This window comes from Saccostrea cucullata, unplaced genomic scaffold (genome assembly GCF_032062105.1).
Source record: "Saccostrea cucullata isolate Sc308-1 unplaced genomic scaffold, CSIRO_AGI_Scuc_v1 ctg2353, whole genome shotgun sequence".
Lineage (NCBI taxonomy): Eukaryota > Metazoa > Mollusca > Bivalvia > Ostreida > Ostreidae > Saccostrea > Saccostrea cuccullata.
The window spans coordinates 33,647-55,337 of NW_026935657.1; the positions used below are offsets into that span (position 1 = coordinate 33,647).

General features: G+C 33.2%; 1 protein-coding gene and 1 long non-coding RNA gene across 2 annotated transcripts; one reads left to right on the forward strand and one right to left on the reverse strand.

Annotated features, from left to right (window-relative positions):
- The first annotated feature begins 11,349 nt into the window (after positions 1-11,349).
- On the forward strand, positions 11,350-13,713 carry LOC134243524 (uncharacterized). The gene is made up of 3 exons (XR_009987055.1): positions 11,350-12,044; positions 13,167-13,253; positions 13,460-13,713. It is a non-coding gene; the product is annotated as an uncharacterized LOC134243524 (long non-coding RNA).
- A 3,231-nt stretch (positions 13,714-16,944) lies between these two features.
- On the reverse strand, positions 16,945-21,447 carry LOC134243520 (uncharacterized). Its single transcript, XM_062725783.1, has 2 exons — positions 21,123-21,447; positions 16,945-18,905 (listed from the first exon to the last, which is right to left on the reverse strand). Exons 1-2 carry the CDS (start codon positions 21,445-21,447, stop codon positions 17,920-17,922), a joined length of 1,311 nt encoding a protein of 436 aa, XP_062581767.1. The 3' UTR covers positions 16,945-17,919.
- Between the last annotated feature and the right edge of the window lie 244 nt (positions 21,448-21,691).

Sequence of the window (21,691 nt, forward strand, 5' to 3'; positions counted from 1 at the left end):
TTAATTGTTTTGTAATTCACATCATCAGTCAAGAGGTGGTTACCGGTAATTATTCTGGTATTCAAGCAATATCTCAATAATTCCGTTTTCTTTTTCACACACTGTAGATGTTTTTGCAGAGGATTATAAGAATTTCATATTCGGAAGTTGTGCAACCCCTTTGTTGATGTTGCCATAGACCTCTCTTAATTTACACCGCGATTGTGAAATCAGATTATTTACGCTCGTGCATGTTGTGACCTCTTAATAATAATCTCGGATGACTCCTTTTTTTAATCTCAGACTAAAAAATTACGTCTTTTTATAAAGCCCTTTGCAACAAATGAAGATTCTTTCTATGTGTCTGCTTACTGCATACGATTTTAGAAATATATACATGCATTCTATATATATATATATATTTTTTTTTTAATAATGTATGAGAGAAAGTTTGATCCTGTTACAACCTGACTATGAATAAAATGCTGGATTTGAAAAAAAAATACTGCGTTTTATAAATAATATCCAATAATCATCATTAATTCGTGATTTTTTTTTCTTTCTTTTCTTTTCTTTTTTTTGGGGGGAGGGGGGGTATCACTCGGAGCTCCTCGGATGGCTCGTACCTGTTTGAATGGAGTGAAGCGGAGTCAGCCTAGGATTGTCGATTGTACAAATGCATAATGACCTATCTATTACAAAATGATGCTGAGAATAAATCTTAAGAAATTTCTTCCGATGGCAGCGTGTATACGTAGATTATATTATTTGGATTTTCAGGGGATGAGACCCATGCATTTTACACCATTTAAACATATATTTTCTTGTTCTCTTTGATACAGCTGAATATCAATTAAACTGATTGTTTACATGTACATATATGTAACTGTGTATCAAATGTTTAGATTGTACAGTTAGAATGTCATCCGGTACCATTGATTTGGTCAATAAAATATTGCATGAATCAACGTAGTTAACACGCGAATGGGTGGCACAGAAAAAAACTTATACATGTGTTAATTATATATTTAACGATTTTAGTATATTCCGAAAGTGTGAATTTAACGCCTAATTTTATTGTTGTCCGACTAATTGTTTTGCATCAAGCCTAGATATCTACGTAACTTAGATATTTTTATCGGTATATTTTAGTGCTGATCAAATTCAAATCCATAATATTTTTAACATGAGAATAAAATACAAGATTTTTCTCTTTACAAAATTGTACAACATACGATATTTATCTTAAAAAAAATTTAAACAATTGCAAGCGATGTAACGTGTCTTTGTTCCATGGCAAGTACAACGTGCCGGGCTCATTTTTGAAGAAAGGCCTACCCCTCCCCCCGTTTCCCCAATGTACAAGAAAATTATTTCTTTCACTGATATATAGTAAAGTCATAATAATTGATACATTGTGTACCGGTATATCTTATTTGATTTTAGCATCTTAAATCACCGAAATATAGGCAAGTAACATCGTTAGAAAGGGGGGGACAAACATCTTTAATCTAATTTGAATTGGGGAATTTTCCACATTTCAATAAAATTCTCAATTGAAATAAATTAAAAGGACATCGATTTTGAAAGAAGTGTGATATAATTGATAAGTAAAAAAAATTATAACAATGCCTGAAAGCTGCACCCCCCCCCCCATCTAAAAAAAATTGTTCAGGAAAGTACAACTATGTCATTTCCAAAACAAAAAAAAATACATATACATGTAGGTACTGGGTAAGCGTTTGTTTATGTGGAGGTAAGTTTGCTGATATGGCGAAAGGGAAAGAAACAGTACTTTGACCGGGATTTATCCATACGACCTTACTACATGAACATAAGTATTCATTTTAGTCCTTTGCAAGCAATCGTAAATACTCGGTCATTTCTGTTCACGATAATAAGTTATTTCTCCCTTGGAAAATTTCCAAGTTGTTACTAATGCCTTGCAAGATAACTTCAGAGTAGGAGTTTTTTTTGGTTTTGTACACATGGTCAGCGGTCTATTCCCTTGTGAAGGATCCTTTCAAATACGAATTTTTCAGATTAAAGCATGCTTATATTCATGTTGTAGAAAGATTAAATGATGTCGTTGAATATATTCTTTGAAAATGTACAACTTTCTTTATTATTTCAATATTGGTCTACATATACATATAGAAAAAAATGTCGTTTTTTTCCAAACAGGCTTATCGCTATTTTACAATGTATCATATAGATGCTAAAATTGGGGGGCGGGGTATTGAAAACCTTAAATACATGTAGAAAAAATAATTTCTAACGAAATCAAAAGGGTTATTTCGTAACAATAACGTTCCAAATATCAATAACGTTATGCGACGTTATTGAACGTTTAATAGCGTTATCTTTTTAAAATTGCAAATGCTTTCAGTTTGAGTTTTAATTAGAATTTAGAAGGTATACAATAAAAAGTTTGGTATCAAAATATTCAGAAAAACTAGCTCTTTAAGAATCGGTGAAAAAACGATTTTCGAAAATTTTGTCATGAAGGTCCCTTTTCGCTTGACGCAACTCAAATATTATTCAAAATATTTTACGTAAAATAAGATAATATTTTTTGCCATTGTTACATCTGATAAAATATAATAATGGTTTAAGTAATTAACCAAAGAGTTAAAATTTAAGTGCAAAACGGTCAACTTCATTGTACCGTAGATCAATAAGATGAACGCTGACCCCCTATTTTCTCTGCGATTTTGGGTCACTCTATACATGTATGAGTACTTTCCAAAATATACTTCTCAATAAATCCTTGATTTAACAAATTTCACGAGTGACATACCTTAAGCTTGATAATATGTCATTATCTATGTTCAAATTTCATTATAAACTAGTCTTATATCTTTTCCTCTCTGCATGAAATATATGGAGAAAACTAACTGTATTCAAGCTCAAAAATCCATTAAACAATACAAAATTGGAGCGGAGCGAACACTGACCTCCTCAGTTCTGGGTCTTAGTTATTGCCCTTGTTCAAGCGCATCGTGATCCTTCCTGAATAGATCTAATCCGCTGGTAACAGTCTGGGAAACATTACCATTGCCACATAAGTAAGTCACATGCTGTAAACAGCACGTTCCTTTCTTTATGGCTTTTTGTGACCACCGTTTTGCTTTTTAAGTGTTTTTACCATTGTACTATTGGCTGAGCTGTTTTTGTGTCATGTGATTAGGAAGCATTATGTCATGTGACTAGTCTGTATGTTTTAACTATTCAATTAGTCATAAACTGTATATTTTGTTTTAAGCTCAGCCAATTAATTGTTATATAAGTTTTTTGTAATATGTACATGTAATGTACGTTTAGTTTAGTCATTTGTTAGTTCAGTAAATGACATTTTCACTCATACGTATTTTTTAATAATTTATACAAAGAGTTAAGGGAAAAAAGCTGCGCATAGCCAGAATTGTCTTGTCTCATTACAGAAAAGTTTGTGGATATAAATATGTACAGCTACCTGTCTAACAACATGTAGCTAGCCAAATCAGCGTCGCCTCTCAAACTGATAAACCGGTGCTTTCTCTTCAAAATTTTTCTTTCGAGTGGCTTTAACCTTCTAATTCAGAGGTGCATCCCTCGCAGATCGTGAGAGTGTTTTTGACGTGTTTGCTGATGGATTTTTTTTTGAAATACTTTATCGTTAAGGTACTACTAGCATATAACATGGTTTTAAATTCCTTTGTATATTTGAAAATTTTGATCACAAACTGCAGTATCAACTACTTTTTTCAAAGTATATATATATTTGATCACATAAGGAATAACCCATTTATATATATTAATTCCAAGATGAAATATTTAACGAAGTATGAAGAAAATCTCTTCAATATAAATGCAATTTAAACCGCACCTGGATGTAAGAATGATTTCAGACGATTATAAATTAAAATGCGTTCCTGGTGTTTAAAAATACATGTATATTAGATTGAAGTGGCTTACCCTGGAAAGTACAACCTTTTATGATAATGTACAAAACTTTTACATTTCCCAATTAAATATTCGAAACCTCGTGTTTTTATGAAATGCAAGCCTAGAGATGTGACAAAATAAATTTTAAACTATTAATTTTTATTGCCTGAATAGAGTGATGATTATGTGTGTTTTTATAAAACATTTCAGAAACAAAAATGATAGAAAAATAAGAAATTAAAAAAGTGATAATAAGAACTGTAAAACTCATGCTGTGTGAGCAGCGGAAAGGGCAAAAATTACCATTATAAAAAACAAACAGTTATTTTAATTTCAATGACCATAAAAACTTATCAAAGGATATACAATGCATAATCAACAGAACTTTACGTAAAACAAATATACAGAAAATCAAAACTGCCATGTACGTAACAAACATACATGAATGCAAAACGAACAATCATCTTCGCAGAATTAACGTACATAAAAACACGACAAACAAAAAAAACCTTACAAAAGTGCACTTGGTAAATCTATTCTTCCCGACTACCGGCTCCCAATGGTCCCAGATTTTAGTTTAATGGCGATTTCTTTCTTTTAATTACCAAGTAATGTTATTTTATATAGTATAACATAAGTTGAATTAAGCTTCATTCCTTATCAATTTAATTTCAGTGTAGACAATGAGACAGTTTTTCCTCCTGAAAAAGTCTACAAATTGAGTTTACTTTAAAGTAATGTCAAGCGGAGTAATATGTTTTTGACGCAACTCATTGTAATGTAAGCAAGTTATGTTATACAAAGGACATTCCTTTCGAATTGGAATGGCCTCTTACTGTGCATCACGAGGGATGAGCGATAGTCAGATTAGATTCCTGGGTAGATGGAAATCGGATGCATTTAAATATTACATAAGACACGTGACACCATGTTGATATATGCTTGAGTGGAAGTGGATCCTCGGAGCAGATTTCGTTTTGTTAATTGTGTAGGATCTCGACTTTGAAGTGATTTTCAAGATTATTAACTTATAGGGGCATATGTTTATCCCTCATCCAGAACAATAGTGCCTAAGTCATTTGTTAATACTTAGGCTGGTAGGTGACAAGATCGCGTGCATATAAACAATTAAAACGGTGAGGAAGCTTACAGTGTATAATATATTTCTATATGGGGGCATATGTCTATCCCTCATCTAAAACATTGCTCGAGGTAGTCCATAAGTGAACACCACACAAATGTGACCTTAGTAAAAAACAGCGAATAAGATGATGATTTGCGACTATAAGGGCATATGTTTATCCCTTATCGAACATTCTACAGAGTCATCTGTTAATACTTGGGACAAACAGATATAATACATTAGGAATAGTAAACTCATTTGGTTGTGATGGGGGCATATGTTTATCCCTCATAAGACACTTGTGAATTCATTTTTTTTTTTTTTTTTTTAATCATAATTGAATTGTAAAAGATTAATAGAAACTGTATCTTGTCATATATATATTTCATGAGAAAGATGTTTGGACATACGTTTATTCCAATTTTTGTAAATTTTACTCAATTTTCGTATGATTTATGTTTGAGGTGTGTTGCCATGTATTTTTCCTTTATGGGTCTGAACTTTCCCTAGTTCGGTCAAGTCAGTGGCGTTTTCAGACCCATTTTCATGATTTTTCTGTTAAATCTAAGTGGTAATCACTGTAAATTTGGATTATCTCCCTTTACAAAATTGGTTTTATTTCTCATCTTGATATCTTGTGTCTGCTAAAAATTATATGTCATTATTAATAATACTTTTGAGAATTTCAAACAAATTATAAAACGTCACAAAGGTGGCAACACACGACAAACTGTTTTACAGACTTTTTACTCATTGAAGGAGGATAAGATAAGGTGTTCTAGCGTTGAAAGGATTATGGAAAGAAAATTAACCAGTTGATGGGTAACCGGGGTATCAAAATACTTATTGCATTAAAATAAATGAATTAAATATTTTACCGAATCAAATGACGTATCACAACTTTATTGAAATTAGTCCTTAATATTTTGGAATATTTTGCGTGAAGAATCGTTCGTTTATGTTTACTAGCAATCATGTAAGATCGTGTAATATGAAGAATTGCGTGAGTGAAGGATTGTTCCGACAGTTTGGATAACAGGTTTAATCGTGCGGAATCGTCCGTGTACATGTACCTTCATCACCTTCAAACGGAGATATTTATCTCCGTTGATTCGATACGCAAAGGCATGCACTATGTATGAACAATTCCTAAAACGAGGTAACTTATTTACAAGCAAGTTGATGAAACAAGAATATCAACAGTCTCGTTTAAAGTCATCATTCGTAAATTCTATGGTCGATACAATGACTTTGTCAGCAAATACAATTTATCATTGAGACAAATGCTGACTAGCATTTTTCATACTAATTGTTAGTCTATTATTTATACACTGAATGGACGACGGTTTTTTTTTTCGATTTTTTCCTGATCATGACAAGATGCACACAGCGGGTATTACCGGTCAGCAGGGGATCATTACTCCTCCATGGCACCTGATCCCACCTCTGATGTGATCCGTGTTTGCTCTACTCCAATTTTGTATTGATTTATGGACATTGATACTGAATACTGTTCGTTACAGACCCTGAGACGTGCTACTACCCCAAAAAAGCGTGTGACTTTCGTGCGCTTTCCGTTTCGTGCAAACCGTGTAGCGTTTCGTGTAAACCGTGCAGCGTTTCGTGCAAACCGTGTAGCGTTTCGTGTAAACCGTGCAGCGTTTCGTGTAGGCTCCAAAGCGTTTCGTGCAAACCGTGTAGCGAGCGTGCGAAAATCGTGTGAGAAACGTGCGACTTTCGTGTAAGAACCGTGTGAGAAACGTGTGACTTTCGTGCAAGATTCGTGTAAGATTCATTCGGAAGTCATTTTATTTTAAATATGGCTATCGATCGGTCGGGATGTCAAATTGTATTAGTATTTTATTATTGAATTAATTATGCTTGTGATATATAAGGGGTAAAACCAAAAAAAAGGGAATAACAAAATGAATTTACACGGTTATGTATATATAATTTATATTTGTTTGTTTTCTTTTCCTTCTACAGAAAATGTGTTCAAATTAATCAACTATGTACAAAAAATTAAAGGGCATTGAATTCAATATACTTTCAACGCGATCTTGGCTTCTTAAATATTTTTTTTCTCAAATAAAGATATCGGTATAATTTTTTTTTTAATTTAAAGCAAAAATATTTCAGAACTCAGCTCTTGTCTTTACATTTAAAGTACGTGAAAGAAAGTTTTGAAACGATGTGTAATTTTAATCATTTTATGAAACATGTTGCTCATGATTTTAAATAAATGGATTTTATAATTTTAATTTTCATGTACTGACGATCACATGTTTACAAACGGGGGGGGGGGGGGGTTAAATTAAATTTCTAGTACAGTCTTTCGTTTTTTTTTTGTTATAACTTTCAATCTAATGTTAGTTTAAATAAATGCTTAATTTTCTATTCTTTTTTAAATCCTTTGTTAAATATGTGCGCAGATACACCCCTTAAAAATGTATTGGAATCTTCTTTTCGCCTTTCAACTGTGATCAAGGTCATTTACAACAGCGATCACGGGCTCCGAGTGCATTGCAACTGAAAACCTGTTTTGTTATACGAGTTCACGGCTTAATGACACCTGAAAATTACGACTGGATTTTATTGTTTTTGAAAAAAAAATGGTTCTATAAATATTTAATGGGTATAACTTATAAATCAGCGGATTTTATCTTTTATTTGCAAATTCGAATTTCTAGCCGTAAACACTTAAATAAACAGAACTGATATCATGTAAGAAAAGCTGAGGCGTAAATCATGAATAATTGTAAATCATTTGTTTTATAAATCACGTATACTTTTTATTTCATCTATTTCAGTTCTCTTGTAATATACATGAATGCCGATGTAAAGGTCGATCTACATCGTATGTACAATGTATAGTCAAATGCCGCGACTATTATATATTTAATGTACATATATATACATACGTTAAGTCAGGTTTTGAAATGAAGGATTTAACAGCATGATGGGTATTCTGATGTTATTTGATAAGCTTCATGTAATAAGAGAAAGAGAATAAAAATAGATTAAGACATCAGATTTAACCCACCCCCCTCTTTTATATGTTATTACCGGTTTTCCTCCTATAGATAATGCTTACGTAGGATAAAAAAATTCTTTAAAAATGTATCAATAATCGTTAGTAGAGTATATAGGCAAATTTTATTACTAAAATCAAAATCTAGAAAAATAATCTCAAACACAATATAATCAATATTATTTAAAATCAATGAGTTCATATTCCTGCAGTAAGAAATCGAATCTGTGTTTAATTTATTAAAATATACTCGTAAAATTATTACATCAAAATGAATGACTAATATATAAAAATGTATTTTATTAAACAGTCATTCATGATATCGGCATTTCGTTTTAAAACAGTTGGATAAATAAATAAATAAATACGAAACGACAATTATCTATTAATTAATTACAACTGTCAGAGTATCAAATATTTTTATCGGTTAATGTAATACTAGTGTACTTATATTTAATTTAAACAGGTGCTAAATGTGGCTTTGTGAAAGATTTCCATTTAATTGATGATAAAACCGTAATAATGCCCGAGATATTCCGAGTAGAAAATCCAAACCGAGGCCAAAACGTGCGAGAATCGTGTACAAAGCGTGTGAGAAACGTGTACAAAGCGTTTCGTGCAGCCTTTCGTGTAAACCGTGCAGCCTTTCGTGCAAAGCGTTTCAGGTAAACCGTGTAACGTTTCGTGCAAACCGTGTAGCGTTTCGTGTAAACCGTGCAGCGTTTCGTGCAAACCGTGTAGCGTTCGTGTACCGTTCGTGCAGCGAGCGTGTGGGGTAGTAGCACGTCTCAGGGTCTGTATATCAATATCCTTCATTGATCCGTATCAGCCCCAGTTATAGTGACGTCAGATTAATACATTGCATATGAAAATCCTGTACTTATGACTAAGTATGTAATTTAAAGAAATATTTCTATTAGCAACAAAATGTCTTCACGTTCTTTTTTCATCCCTGCACACATAAATTTTAGTTCTTTATCATTTAGAATCCGCACTGTATCTCAATTTTGCTGAAAAATGACCTTGAAACTCCATTAACAAATCAAAGAGTTTACACATATATTGGGAAATTGTACGGTGCTCCGCAAAATACAATTCAGCCAGGTGAATTTGCATGCCTTGGATTTTACAAAACAAGATTTCTTCCATTTGGACCCGAAGGTGTTGTGTCCTATGACCTAAAAGATTTAGGAATAACGTACTGCATATATTTTGACAATCCATACATTGGTTATAACAAATTTACAATGTCATGGATGAATGAGGGAAGAAATGTGGATAAAACTCACTGTGATTCGCTTTCATCGGATAGAGGAAATATCTGGTATGCTCGCGGCCACATGACATGGCATGATATTAGATCGAACACGCACAATGTCATGGCTTCTGGTTTTATAGGAGAAGGACAAACTGCCGGATTGCAAGTGGAAATAAAAAATACATGAATGCTGCTTACAATAAAAATTCCATTTGACAACTTTTCATAATACATAAGAAATATTGGAAATGTGGATATTTTTCTTCTAAATAGTTTAATTACCTTTCGGATTATATCTTATTTCGTTCGAATGTTGTTCCTTAACTCAAATATATCTTCATACCTTCCATACATGTAACTGTTTGCATTCCAAGCTTAGGACTTTCATCTGTCTTCAATGTGCTAACCACATATGATATATCCATCTTTGCTTTGTGACAAGATTCTAAAGAATCAGTATCAGACAATTTTGTAATAATATATCTTTTACCTGAAACTTTCACACATATTACTAGTAAATGTACAAACATCTGTATAAATACGTGTACAAAACAGAATTTGAAAAAACTAAATAAAATTGAAATTTTTTTGCAAAATTGGTGTAAAAATTTATTTGGAGAGAGAGAAAGAGAGAAGGGAGAGAGAGAAATGAGCTCTAGCTTTACACATTGTGTCCTAAAACATAATGTAATAATATTATTTTCCGCTGGGCCGAATGTGGAATATATGGAGGTAACGAACAATATTCAAGCGCAAAAGTCCATTAAAAAATACAAACATCATAGGTGGGATCAGGTGCCATGGAGTCCATCTGCTACCGACCGGACACACCAATTCCAAAAGTACTACATTTACACAATCTGGTATACAAAGTAGAATTAATTCTAAAATACCTATTTAAATTGCTGGAATCTAAAAAACGAATATTCGGAATCAGAAATTTCTCATTCTCACTGGTTTCTACTCTCTCATATAGCAGCCTCAACAAATATCCTAAAAAGAATAAGATTTATTTGTTTCCAGATTAAGGAACGAATTATTTGCATGGCTTGTTGCAATTAGCTTTACATGTCACTGTGCATGAAGAGAATTTAATTCAAAGCCACATTGTTAATCTTTCACATTGTTAAGCTAATTTATTACATACCGGGGTATGTTCCTAACAAGTCATTGACAACAAAATGATGAGATGCATTTCTGTAATTATTATATAAACACGTATATGTATCATTTATCTTTATATTATTCTTTTCATTCAAAAGTTTCATAACATAAACCTCGCATGTGGGTTTAAACCATAAGATTATTGCTAGTTAAATATGGAAGTTGGCGGCATGAAATTTGATATCACCATGTTTTTATACAAATATTTCTTGTTAAAAAGGTAGTAATTAGTAACGGTCTTTTCTATTGAACATTTAAATATGGAACTAATTTAGATTCTATGGAAGCCCATTTAGGACCTATCGAAAAATATTTTAGAATCCGATATAACGAATTGTCGAATTTGATATAACGAATTTAATTCGTGATAACAATTTCTTTGAATTCGTTATATTTAATCTGTTATAACAAATTTGTTGATTTCGTTATAAGAAATTCCAAAGTTTGTTATAACAAATTAAATTCGTTTTAACAGATTCTAAAACTTGTTATAACGAATTAAATTCGTTTCAAAGAATTCCATAATTTGTTATATCGAATTAAATTCGTTAAAACGAATTCGACAAATCGTTATATCGAATTCATATATATTTTTCTATAGGTCCTGATTATTGAATTTGATTAAACGAGTTTAATTCGTTTTAACAAACTTTAGTATTTGTTTAAACGAATTTAATTTGTTATAACATTTTTTTTAATTCGTTTTAACGAATTTAATTCGTTATAACAAATTAAAGAATTCGTTAAAATGAACTCAACAAATTTGTAATAACAGATTAAAATCGTTAAAACATATTGAAAGAAACTGTTATAATGAATTAAATTCGTTATAACAAATTCGACAATTTTCAAAAATTAAGAGTCAAAATCAGCAAGCATCGAGCATTTAGTTAAAAAATGTGGAAAGTGGCATAGAAACAGATTTGGTTAAAACTCATATATAAATTTTCAGAACAAAGGGTATAATAGAAAAAAGCAAGCCAAAAATAATTTTTCGCATTGTTGCTATGGAAACCACGCGCCTTTCAAATAGCGTGTTTTGTACTTTATCATGACACTTGAATTTATGGTTAAACAAATATTTTTTATTACTAGTCATTAATAAAAGCTTTTTAAATTATTATTCTATTTATCTAAAAATACTCTATTTTAACAACTGTTGATTATTGAAATTCTCTTCACCTTTTGATAAATAAAACTAGTTTTTGGAGGTTTATTTTGATTTAAAAAACAGCAAATTTGCAGTACTCTATAAGAAATCTACAACCACATTAAAGCTTATCAACATAAAATATATATTAAACAGTATTTGTCCTAGAAGAATCAAGAAAAAAATCTGCAGGCAACTAAAGCATTTATATATGATAACTGATTTAAATCCATAATTTTCTGTCTTTTTTGCTTCAAATTACCTCCCTTTGGTATAGCTCTCTAACATAGGAGGAATAAACGGTAGTTTGCTTACATTGTTTTCAATAACAGTGTACAGAAGACTAGAAGAAAATTACAAACTTGGAGCAGTCTGAGCCTCAGTTTTGGCGTTTTCATGAGTCTTAATTACGGTTAGTGACTGAATTTTTTACAATTTACCATTACAACAGTTTCTGAAGAATTTATAACAAAAATTAACCATGCAGGAAAATATGTAACACTTGGCAAGTGTTTTTTTTTTGCACATTTCAATTTAATTCTGATTGATTATATATGTTAGCATTACTTTAGTATTTTATAACTAAAAAGAAAAGATTATGCATGGCCTGAGGAACCAAGAGGAGGGGGTATGCCCCTCCTTCCCCTCCCCGATAATATTGCCGATATTAAACTATATACATATGTAATATGATAATTAAAATGAAATTCCCCAACTTAGATTGTTTCTGCGGGCCGAACGTGAAAAAGTTGGTCATGATCAGTTACATAACTGTATCCCAAATTATAAAGTTTAATTTGAATTTAGTTTAATTTTGATTTGTTGTATTCACAGCATGTGTGTAACCAAGTCACTCACCAGCTATAATGATTATAACTTGAGTGATGGTCGGGTAAATAAAAATTCTGTATATAGTAATAGATATCTTTATTTACCATTTAAGATAATACCTGCTTTTTACATAAAAAATTATGAATTTATGAAAATCAACACTATTATGAAATATTTGTAAAATGGAATGACTTTTGTTATGGCGTCGTAAAAAAAGAAAAAGGGGCAGGGGGTTAACTCTGTACTTAATATATTTTAGTTTAGGAAAGGGGATTACCTTGGAAGTATTGTGATACAGACAAGTATATAATGTAGTGGACTAGTGGTAACTGAATTGTATATATACCACAGTAAAATAATAAATTAAAAAAAAAGGTTTTTGCTGATGTCATCCAGTGTTTACTTATGAAAGAAAATTCATATTCAGCTAACATTTTCACCGGTACCACTGAACTAATTTAAGTCAACTAGGTTCAAATAATAAGCATCATTAGAATTACAGCACATAAATTTTTGAAAAGAATTTCTATACTCTTTTTTTTCTTGAAGGGGGGGGGGGGGTTATTGGAAAGAAATGAAAACCACAATTTAGAGTTTTGACAAAACCTAGAACCAATTGACCTTTTTATTACAAGTTTATAAATTTAAAGAATATCTAAAATCAATACCGTCTCAACTTTGTGTTGTATACTTCTGTTTTTAGAATGAAATTCGCCACTTTGAAGCCAAACTCGGAAAGAAGCAGAAACAGAATTGGATGAGCTGATATAGAATTAGACAGGAAAAACGTGTAAATAATACATTTAGTAAAAACGTTAACTTTTTAAAATAAAATGATAAACTAAACCATTGAGATCTCTTGGAATTTAATTGATTCCAATAAACATGCTTTGTATTCATCATCATTGCTCAAGCTCAACTAGAAATGGTTCTTAGTAAGTATCTGAAGGCAAAGCTGTATAATATTATTACATTTTAATTTTATCACTTTTTCAGATTATCATTATGAGAATACATCATTACAGTACAGACCATTGATGCTGGAAGTGAGTGGATAGTGTTACCGGAGACTCAGGGATCCAGAAAATAGATCCATAAATTGTACAATGTATTCATGAAAGTGGATCAAATAAAAATGTTCAATCCAAAAGTAACATTCTTTGTTTGTCTGTTAGCATTTTTTTATTGATGTAAATCTAACAAGCTAATTCAGAGAATTTGTGTCCCCCGCTTAGGGAAAAAGTAAACCATGCGCAGTTCGGGGTGGGGGCGGGGGTGGGGGGGGGGGTCGGATCCCCCTAATTGAATTTGTAGAATTTTTAAATGTATACATGTATACTGAAGCAAATAAAATATGTCAATATTGATATAATGATTTGATTATGTGTATAGAAGGTTCATTTTATGTGGATTATTTATCACAACGTAATGATGATTTTATGAGTTTGTACAAGCTAGACCTCATAATTTTTTTTCATTTCACTTGCTGAATACTATCATTTAGTAAAAAAAAAGAATTTCGGAAAAGAAAAAAAATGATCGTCCGAGAATCGAGCCCGTGACCTCTCGCATGTGAAGCGGGAGACATACCACTGCGCCACGGAACTGCTGTATAATTTCGACCATTATATGCAAATATGAAGTCACATACATGTATATATTCACGTTTGATATCGTCAAAAATTTACACAAAACATGGTGTCTAATTCAACCTTTATTAAACAGTTCTGGTAGATGTGATAGGAATATAAATTCTGCCGAAAACCTGTTTTATACGCAATAACTCTCCTCATGCCCCTGTGCTAAAAATAGCGACATGTAATGCTATAAATACTAATAAAACAAACGGGGCGGGACACTTTGAGAGAGGTCCTAGGGAGTTTTGGTATAAAATACATTGCATAAGCTCAAAATCTTCTTGAAATACCGCCCGGAAATGATAGTGTTACACACAGAGAGAATGTATAAATTTACGACCTTTAACTTTGACCTTTTGACCTCAAAATCAATAGGGGTCTTCATAAGGCCACGGGGAGTTGTCATGTAAAATTTCATTGCAATAGCTCAAATGGTTCTAGAGATACTGTGTGGAAAGGAAAGTGTTATAACAGACAGAATTTGTTTATTTATGACCTTGACCTTTGACTTTTTGACCACAAAATCAATAGGGTTCTTCTTTAGTCCATAGGGAGTAACTGTTGCTATGCTAAATTTCACTGCAAAAGCTCAGAGGGTTCTCGAGATATCGTGTGGAAACGAAAGCGTTCCAGACAGACAGAAAGATGGACGGACGGAAGGACAAACGGACAAACTCGGGAGGGGGTGTGGTTAAACATTAGGGTACGTTGAGAAAAAAGTTGGGTGAGGGATGTCATCCCCCCTACCCAACCCAAACCTGATGCTACATGCCTGATTGACATGGTTTTACTTTATAATTATGTGAGCTGTCATAGTGACTCTCTTTCATAAACAAGAATTATTGTGAGCAAGCTAATAAAATGATACCAACCCTCCTGCTATTGCATTAAATGTTTTTTTATTACAAAAAAGGTCTAAATACTAATTTGAAACCTTTTAAAATTTTGCTAGTGCAGATATACATACCAAAAATGACTATGACAAATACTCAAGTCATAGGTAGTAAAACCGTTGTGTTGAGCACAAACTTTCCCTTCATTCGAAGTTAAATATGTAAATGTGCCAAACTCATATAGTACACTTTTACTGCAGTGACCTTGAAAAAGCTATGTCCTTGAGTCAAGGGCAAACATGTTCAAATGAATTTTGGTCAAGGTAATGACAAACCTACAGCTTAAAAATAATTCCCAAGATGAAACCAAGTCTTTTCATTAGAATGTTACAGAATGGGCAAAGGTTGCACTTTTCTTCTATCAATGACCTTGAACTTGTTCAAATGACCTTGAGTCAAGTTTTTGACACATCTCTCGATCGCAAGCAATCTTAATATCAATTATGAACTTTCAGTGGCACTTCATTGAAATGTTATGGACAAGTCAAAATTTTACATACATATGGATTGGTGAACAAGGTGATTCCTACCCCCCCCCCCCCCCCCTTTTTTTTCCAAGTTTCGTTTGTGAGGAATATAAAATTCCTTTTGAAATTGAATGTGCATTTATTTATTAACACTAGTAAAGTTATGAGTATGCTTTGATCAGAACCAATATGGCCAATATAATGGACACTGAACATGTATTCAAATTACCCCCACCCCTTCAAAAAAGCTTATAAATGCCAGATTTTCACACATTTTAACCATTTGTAACTTTTTTCTGCTAAAGTTGCCTGCAAATTTTATTGTATAGATATGACATATAGATAACCCCTAACAAGATCATACCATTCATTTTTCCAGCAGTGGTTGTAGATTTTGTGAATAAAGTGATAAACATATGTAACTTTTTTCAAAATTAATAAGCATTGACGCCATGTTCTTTTCCCGTTGTCATGGCAACAATATAACTACGGAAATTTTGTTTTTCCTATTTTTTGAGAATAAAGTAATTCCATCTTTTAACAAATAAAGTAACCAAAATACCTTATCTTATCACGTTCAGAAAACATATTCGTAGAAAAATGTCTAAAAATCATTGATTTTCATAAGGATTTATGAACCCGTTGCTAAGGAAATGAATTTCCTTGGATACCAGTCCCTTCATACGTTCGAAAAAAATTTTAATTGTGTTTTAGCATTAGGTAAGACAAAATCTTTCATATACCAAAAGCTTTTGAAAAAATAAAATTTTGACTTTCCATTCAATGCTCGATGCTTGCTGATTTTGACTCTTAATGTTGAAATTGTTGTTTATTTAAGACTTGATATATTTCAAGCTAGTATATACAAAAAACAAAATGTGGCAAGCAAACACCGGTTGAGACCAATTACAATTTACAGGCATTAGCAAAATGTACAAGTCTAGAATGACAAACCTGTATATTAGAAGTTTTGTAACTATAACCATTGCAAACACAATAAGTGGTATAATACATCAAAATTACAATATTCCAAAATACTTGTATGCAAACATACATGACTAGAAAAATCATTGTAAGTGGCAGAAGGTGAGGTCCAAAGGCTCATAGCTCAAATTCTTTTTTATAAAAAATGGGAGAGGTGGGAGGGTTTAAAAAATTTTTCTCAGCCTCCTCACAAAAAATGTCTACTGTCTTACAAACTGTATAAAGTGACGCTAACTCTCGACCAATCAGATTGCAGCATTGAACCTGAGGCTCCCAGCAGGGAAAAATTGCATAGGCCCTTATAATGGTTTACAGTTACAACTAATTTACTACATAAACAATATATATGTTGAACATAACACAAAATGAACACAACTTGCAATATTAAATCATTCGTCAGCATAAAATTATTTACTGTCATAAATGATATTTATGCTTCCTCTTTCCAGCAAAAATTAAATGAACAGTAACCTAGAATACTATAACTTAACACACATGTATATGTTGAAATTGTTGTTTATTAAGACTTGATATATTTCAAGCTAGTATATACAAAAAACAAAATGTGGCAAGCAAACACCGGTTGAGACCAATTACAATTTACAGGCATTAGCAAAATGTACAAGTCTAGAATGACAAACCTGTATATTAGAAGTTTTGTAACTATAACCATTGCAAACACAATAAGTGGTATAATACATCAAAATTACAATATTCCAAAATACTTGTATGCAAACATACATGACTAGAAAAATCATTGTAAGTGGCAGAAGGTGAGGTCCAAAGGCTCCAAAAGTTGAGGAGATTTGCCAAATCTCTGAAACTACCCCACCAGAAGCCACGCATGAATATGAAACAAGGTCTCAACCGGTTAAGCTCCAACTCGAAGAGTATCACAAGCAAACCAAAAAACCTGTTCTAAAACTTCATTCAAATTTTATTAATGACTAGAAGGAAGTACAAATTGATTGAAAATCCCAAAACAGTTTAACTCTAAGGAATAAAACTTAAATTGTGCACTGAGGTATTATATACATTAAGTCACTAGCCCCAAGCAAGTAACAAGTCATTACATGTATACACTTAACTTCAAATTGGGGAATTGTGGTGTTTTACAGTCTTTCATGTTCCAAACAAGAAAAGCTGCTAGCCCCAGCAAGCAACTTTCAGATCACAAATGTCAGGCAACAAAAATTAAGAAAAGCTGCTGGCCCCAGCAAGCAACTTTCAGATCACAAATGTCACGCAACAAAATTTAAGAAAAGCTGCTGGCCCCAGCAAGCAACTTTCAGGTCACAAATGTCAGGCAACAAAAATTAAGAACTGGTTCCATACCCAACAGGAAACAGAATAATCTTCTAACAGATGAAATAAATGAGAGCTACCAGCCCAAGCAGGTAACTTGGCATTTAAGTAAACGGGGTTATATGGCTAAGCAGGGGAAAAGCCCTTGTCATGGTACAATTTGTGGTATCTTACATATTAGAGCGGATATACTTTAAGAAAGCATTTGAATGCCATCTACCCATTGACCTGATTTGGGCATCAGATAGGCCTTTATCTGCTGCTACAGTAGCAGCCCCGATACGAAAACTATGACCCTTATAACGTGAACTATCCAAATTACAAAGGCGTAAGCAACTCCGCAAAGTTCTGTCGAAAGTGGTACGCAGAATGGGTGATCCTGTATTTGAAACAAACATTGGACCTTGGCAATTTGTTCTAACTTTCAAATAATCAGTGGTTGCTGATATAGCCGAAATTTTACAATCACCATGAGCAAAGGAGATGACCTTTGGTACCCCATTAGAGTTATGTTTGAATTTTTTGAAACACACATTTATAGCAGTGATTTTACCCTTAACAGAGGAAAGTGTTACATCTGCTAATTGTATTACATCACTAGCTTTCTCAGGGGCTGCACATATCAGCTCTCCTATTCTAGCAAATGATGAAAATGCAAACAGAAATAGCGCTTTGAACAATGTTTGTGTATACTTATCGTTAATAACATCTGGGATAACGTCAAGAAGACGATTCAGTATATTTGTGGTAATGGGTAAACGAATATCGAATGTATTGCCTAGTCGATAAGCCCCTGCCACTAACTTTTGAATGACAAATGCACGAGTTGGATCTTCAAAGTTCAACATCTTATGAGCATAAGCTATTGCAGACAAATATGTTGATATTGTTCTGGGAGAGAAGGCTTCTTGAAACAAATATGACACAAAAAGAGCCACTGTAGTTACACTGAATGGGACACTGTTGGGTATCTTAAAAGACACAGAGAATGTATCAAATGTTGTCCATGCTCTTTTATAAGTAAGTTTTGTAGAAGGGGCTAATGCAGCTGAGGCCAATTTTGCAATGTTGTCCAAAAGTTGTTTGGCATCAATTCCTCTGGAATTGCTGACGGCTCCCTTCGTGCATCTGGTGCCAAATGTAGAAACTCTTGTACCTGCAACCGAGAAAGACTATCCGCTAGAACATTATTCTTACCCGGTATATGCTTAGCGCGGAAATTGATATTATGTTTCAAACATGTGAGTACAAGATATCTAACCATCTGCATGACCCTATTATCCTTACTTGACTGTTTATTAATGACAGAAACTAATGCTTCATTGTCCGTAAAAAATAAGATGGAGTGATTTGCCCACAAATCTCCCCAAATACACACTGCTAGCACAATTGGATAGAATTCTAGTGTCATGATATTTAAATTTCTCCATTGCTCTGGGAAAGAACCAAAAAACCATCTTGAATTGTAAATACCTGAAAAACCTTTGGATTTTGCCGCATCAGTAAACAACTTCATGGAGTTACTTGATAAATATTGCTCTTCTAAAAACATAGTTTTGCCATTATAACTACTAAGAAATGCAAGCCACATAGCCATGTCTTCCTTACACTCTCTATGAACTGTTAAGAATTTTTGCTCTTCTGAAATTCCTAAAAGCAAATTTATCATACGTCTTAAAAAGGCCCTCCCTGGTAGTATGACTGAGCAAGCAAAGTTCAAGACTCCAATAAGTGACTGCATTTCTTTTACCCTACACTTATCTATGTTTTGAAACTTAGACAACAAGCCTATACATTTTTCAATTTTGTCACTTGGCAAACGGGTCTCTTTAAGTCTAATGTCAATTGTTATGCCAACAAATTCAATGACCTGAGTAGGAAGAACTGTTTTATCTGCAGCTAACGGAATGCCTATATCTTCACATATTTCAAGAAATTCTTTAAATTTTTTCAATGCTAACGGCTTGGACTTTTCAATAAAAAGAAAATCATCTAGTATGTGAACAACCGCCTGAACACCTAATCTGTGGACTGCAATCCACTCAAGGGCAGTACTAAACTCTTCGAAAATTTTGCAGCTAGTGCGGCAACCCATTGGTAAACATCTGTCATAATAATAATTGTCTTCCCAATGAAAACCTAATAACTCATAATCATTCGGGGAAACAGGTAAAATGCGGAAAGCTGATCTTATGTCTGTTTTACAACAAAATGCCCCCTCCCCAATAGCCTTGATATGTGAAATAGCTTCACTAATTCCAGAATAATGAACAGCTGCTGCCTCATCCGTTATTCCCGCGTTCACTGAGCCTTCTTTTCGATCAGGATAAGATAAATGGTGTATCAACCGATACTGATTTGGCAATTTTTTAGGAACAATACCTAAGGGGGAAATTTTCATATTATTAAAAGGTGGTTGACTAAAGGGACCCTTGATCCGACCAGCACTTAATTCCTTGGAAATTTTATCAGAAACAATATCAGGGTGTTCTAATGCTGATTTGAGGTTAGGACTGAATTGATGTCCCCTTTCCCCTGTAAATTCTAGACTGAAACCGTATTTGAAACCATTTATCAAGTACTGTGCTTTATTATTGTCATACCCTTCTAAATAATGTTCTAATCTGTTTATTCTGATGGGAGTGGGAAGATGGTTAATCTTTTTTATCAACAGATTGGGTACTAGTTTTTGTGTATGTTTGTCTTTTGTTGTAATTTGCTCTGTCATTATTTTTCCAACATTGGGATTTTGGGTGGTCTTTGTAGCAAGTTGCACAGATGTGGGGGAATTTGCATTCAGAGTGGCATGATTTTCCTTCATTGAACCTGAAGCAGTACTGACGAAAGGGCTGCTTCCGAAAAGAACCTACACTACCTTGGGAACCTCCCAGTTTTTTCATAAGGGCCCTACTGTAAAGAACTTGATCTATGTGTCTCCATGACAAGGACCTGTCCCCTTGTTTTGCCTTTCGAAAATTAATGTCATAGTGATACCAGTCCCCCCCATCTTTCTGTAATGATCTGATTAAATCCATATAGATGGCTAAATCCTCGTGCAAATCAACCTCAGTATTGTTGAAGTGTCTAAGAACCGAAGCGTAAATACTAAAAGCATCAGTCCACGCTTCGATTGTCAGAAACTTCTTCTTCTTCCCTGAACTCAGACCCACTCTACCTTTGTTTTTTACTGCTAAGTGAAAATCTAAAAACTCTATATCAGAAGGGGGATCTAACACATCTGACATTTCAATGAATTCATTAGCACAAATTTTTTCTTTGATTTTCGTAGATACCTTGGTGTATAAGGGCCTGCCTAGTGGTTTATACATGTCATTATCAAAACTATCTGAAATTACAGAATTCTTTTGTGAACCTGAGATTGATGAGGCAGGTAGTTCTACAACATCCTCTTGGGGTTGCTCTACCGGAGTCTCCTTAGATACGGTTTCCTTTGTGGCATTTGATGTTGTTGTTTTTCCTGACAATGTTTCTGTGGAACTAGAGTTGGCACTGTCACTCAGAGAAGTAGAGTCAGTGGTAGGAGTCTTAGGCAAAACACCTGCTTTTTGAAGCTCCGAAAGGACTGTTGCAGTCACATTTTGTGTTATGTCCAGTACCATTTGGCTTTCTTCTGTCCCCGTTTTTCTCCTCTTTGCAGGCCTTTCCTCCTTGTTCTTTGATCTTTGGGCCCTCCTCATTTTGCAGCTTCCATATAATACTGTAAAATATATGTCTAAATTTACTAGTATGCCTTAGGCCATGAAATGACCCTTGATTCATATCATGCCAAATTACATGGCTTAAAATCTACCCCATCTATATGCATAATATATACTGTTTGAAATGCAGAGAAAGGCATTACAGCCATGAATTTGGCAAGATAAATCAATGCTCATATGCTACCATTATACCAATTGCCACCGTCTTTAACCAAAATCCATG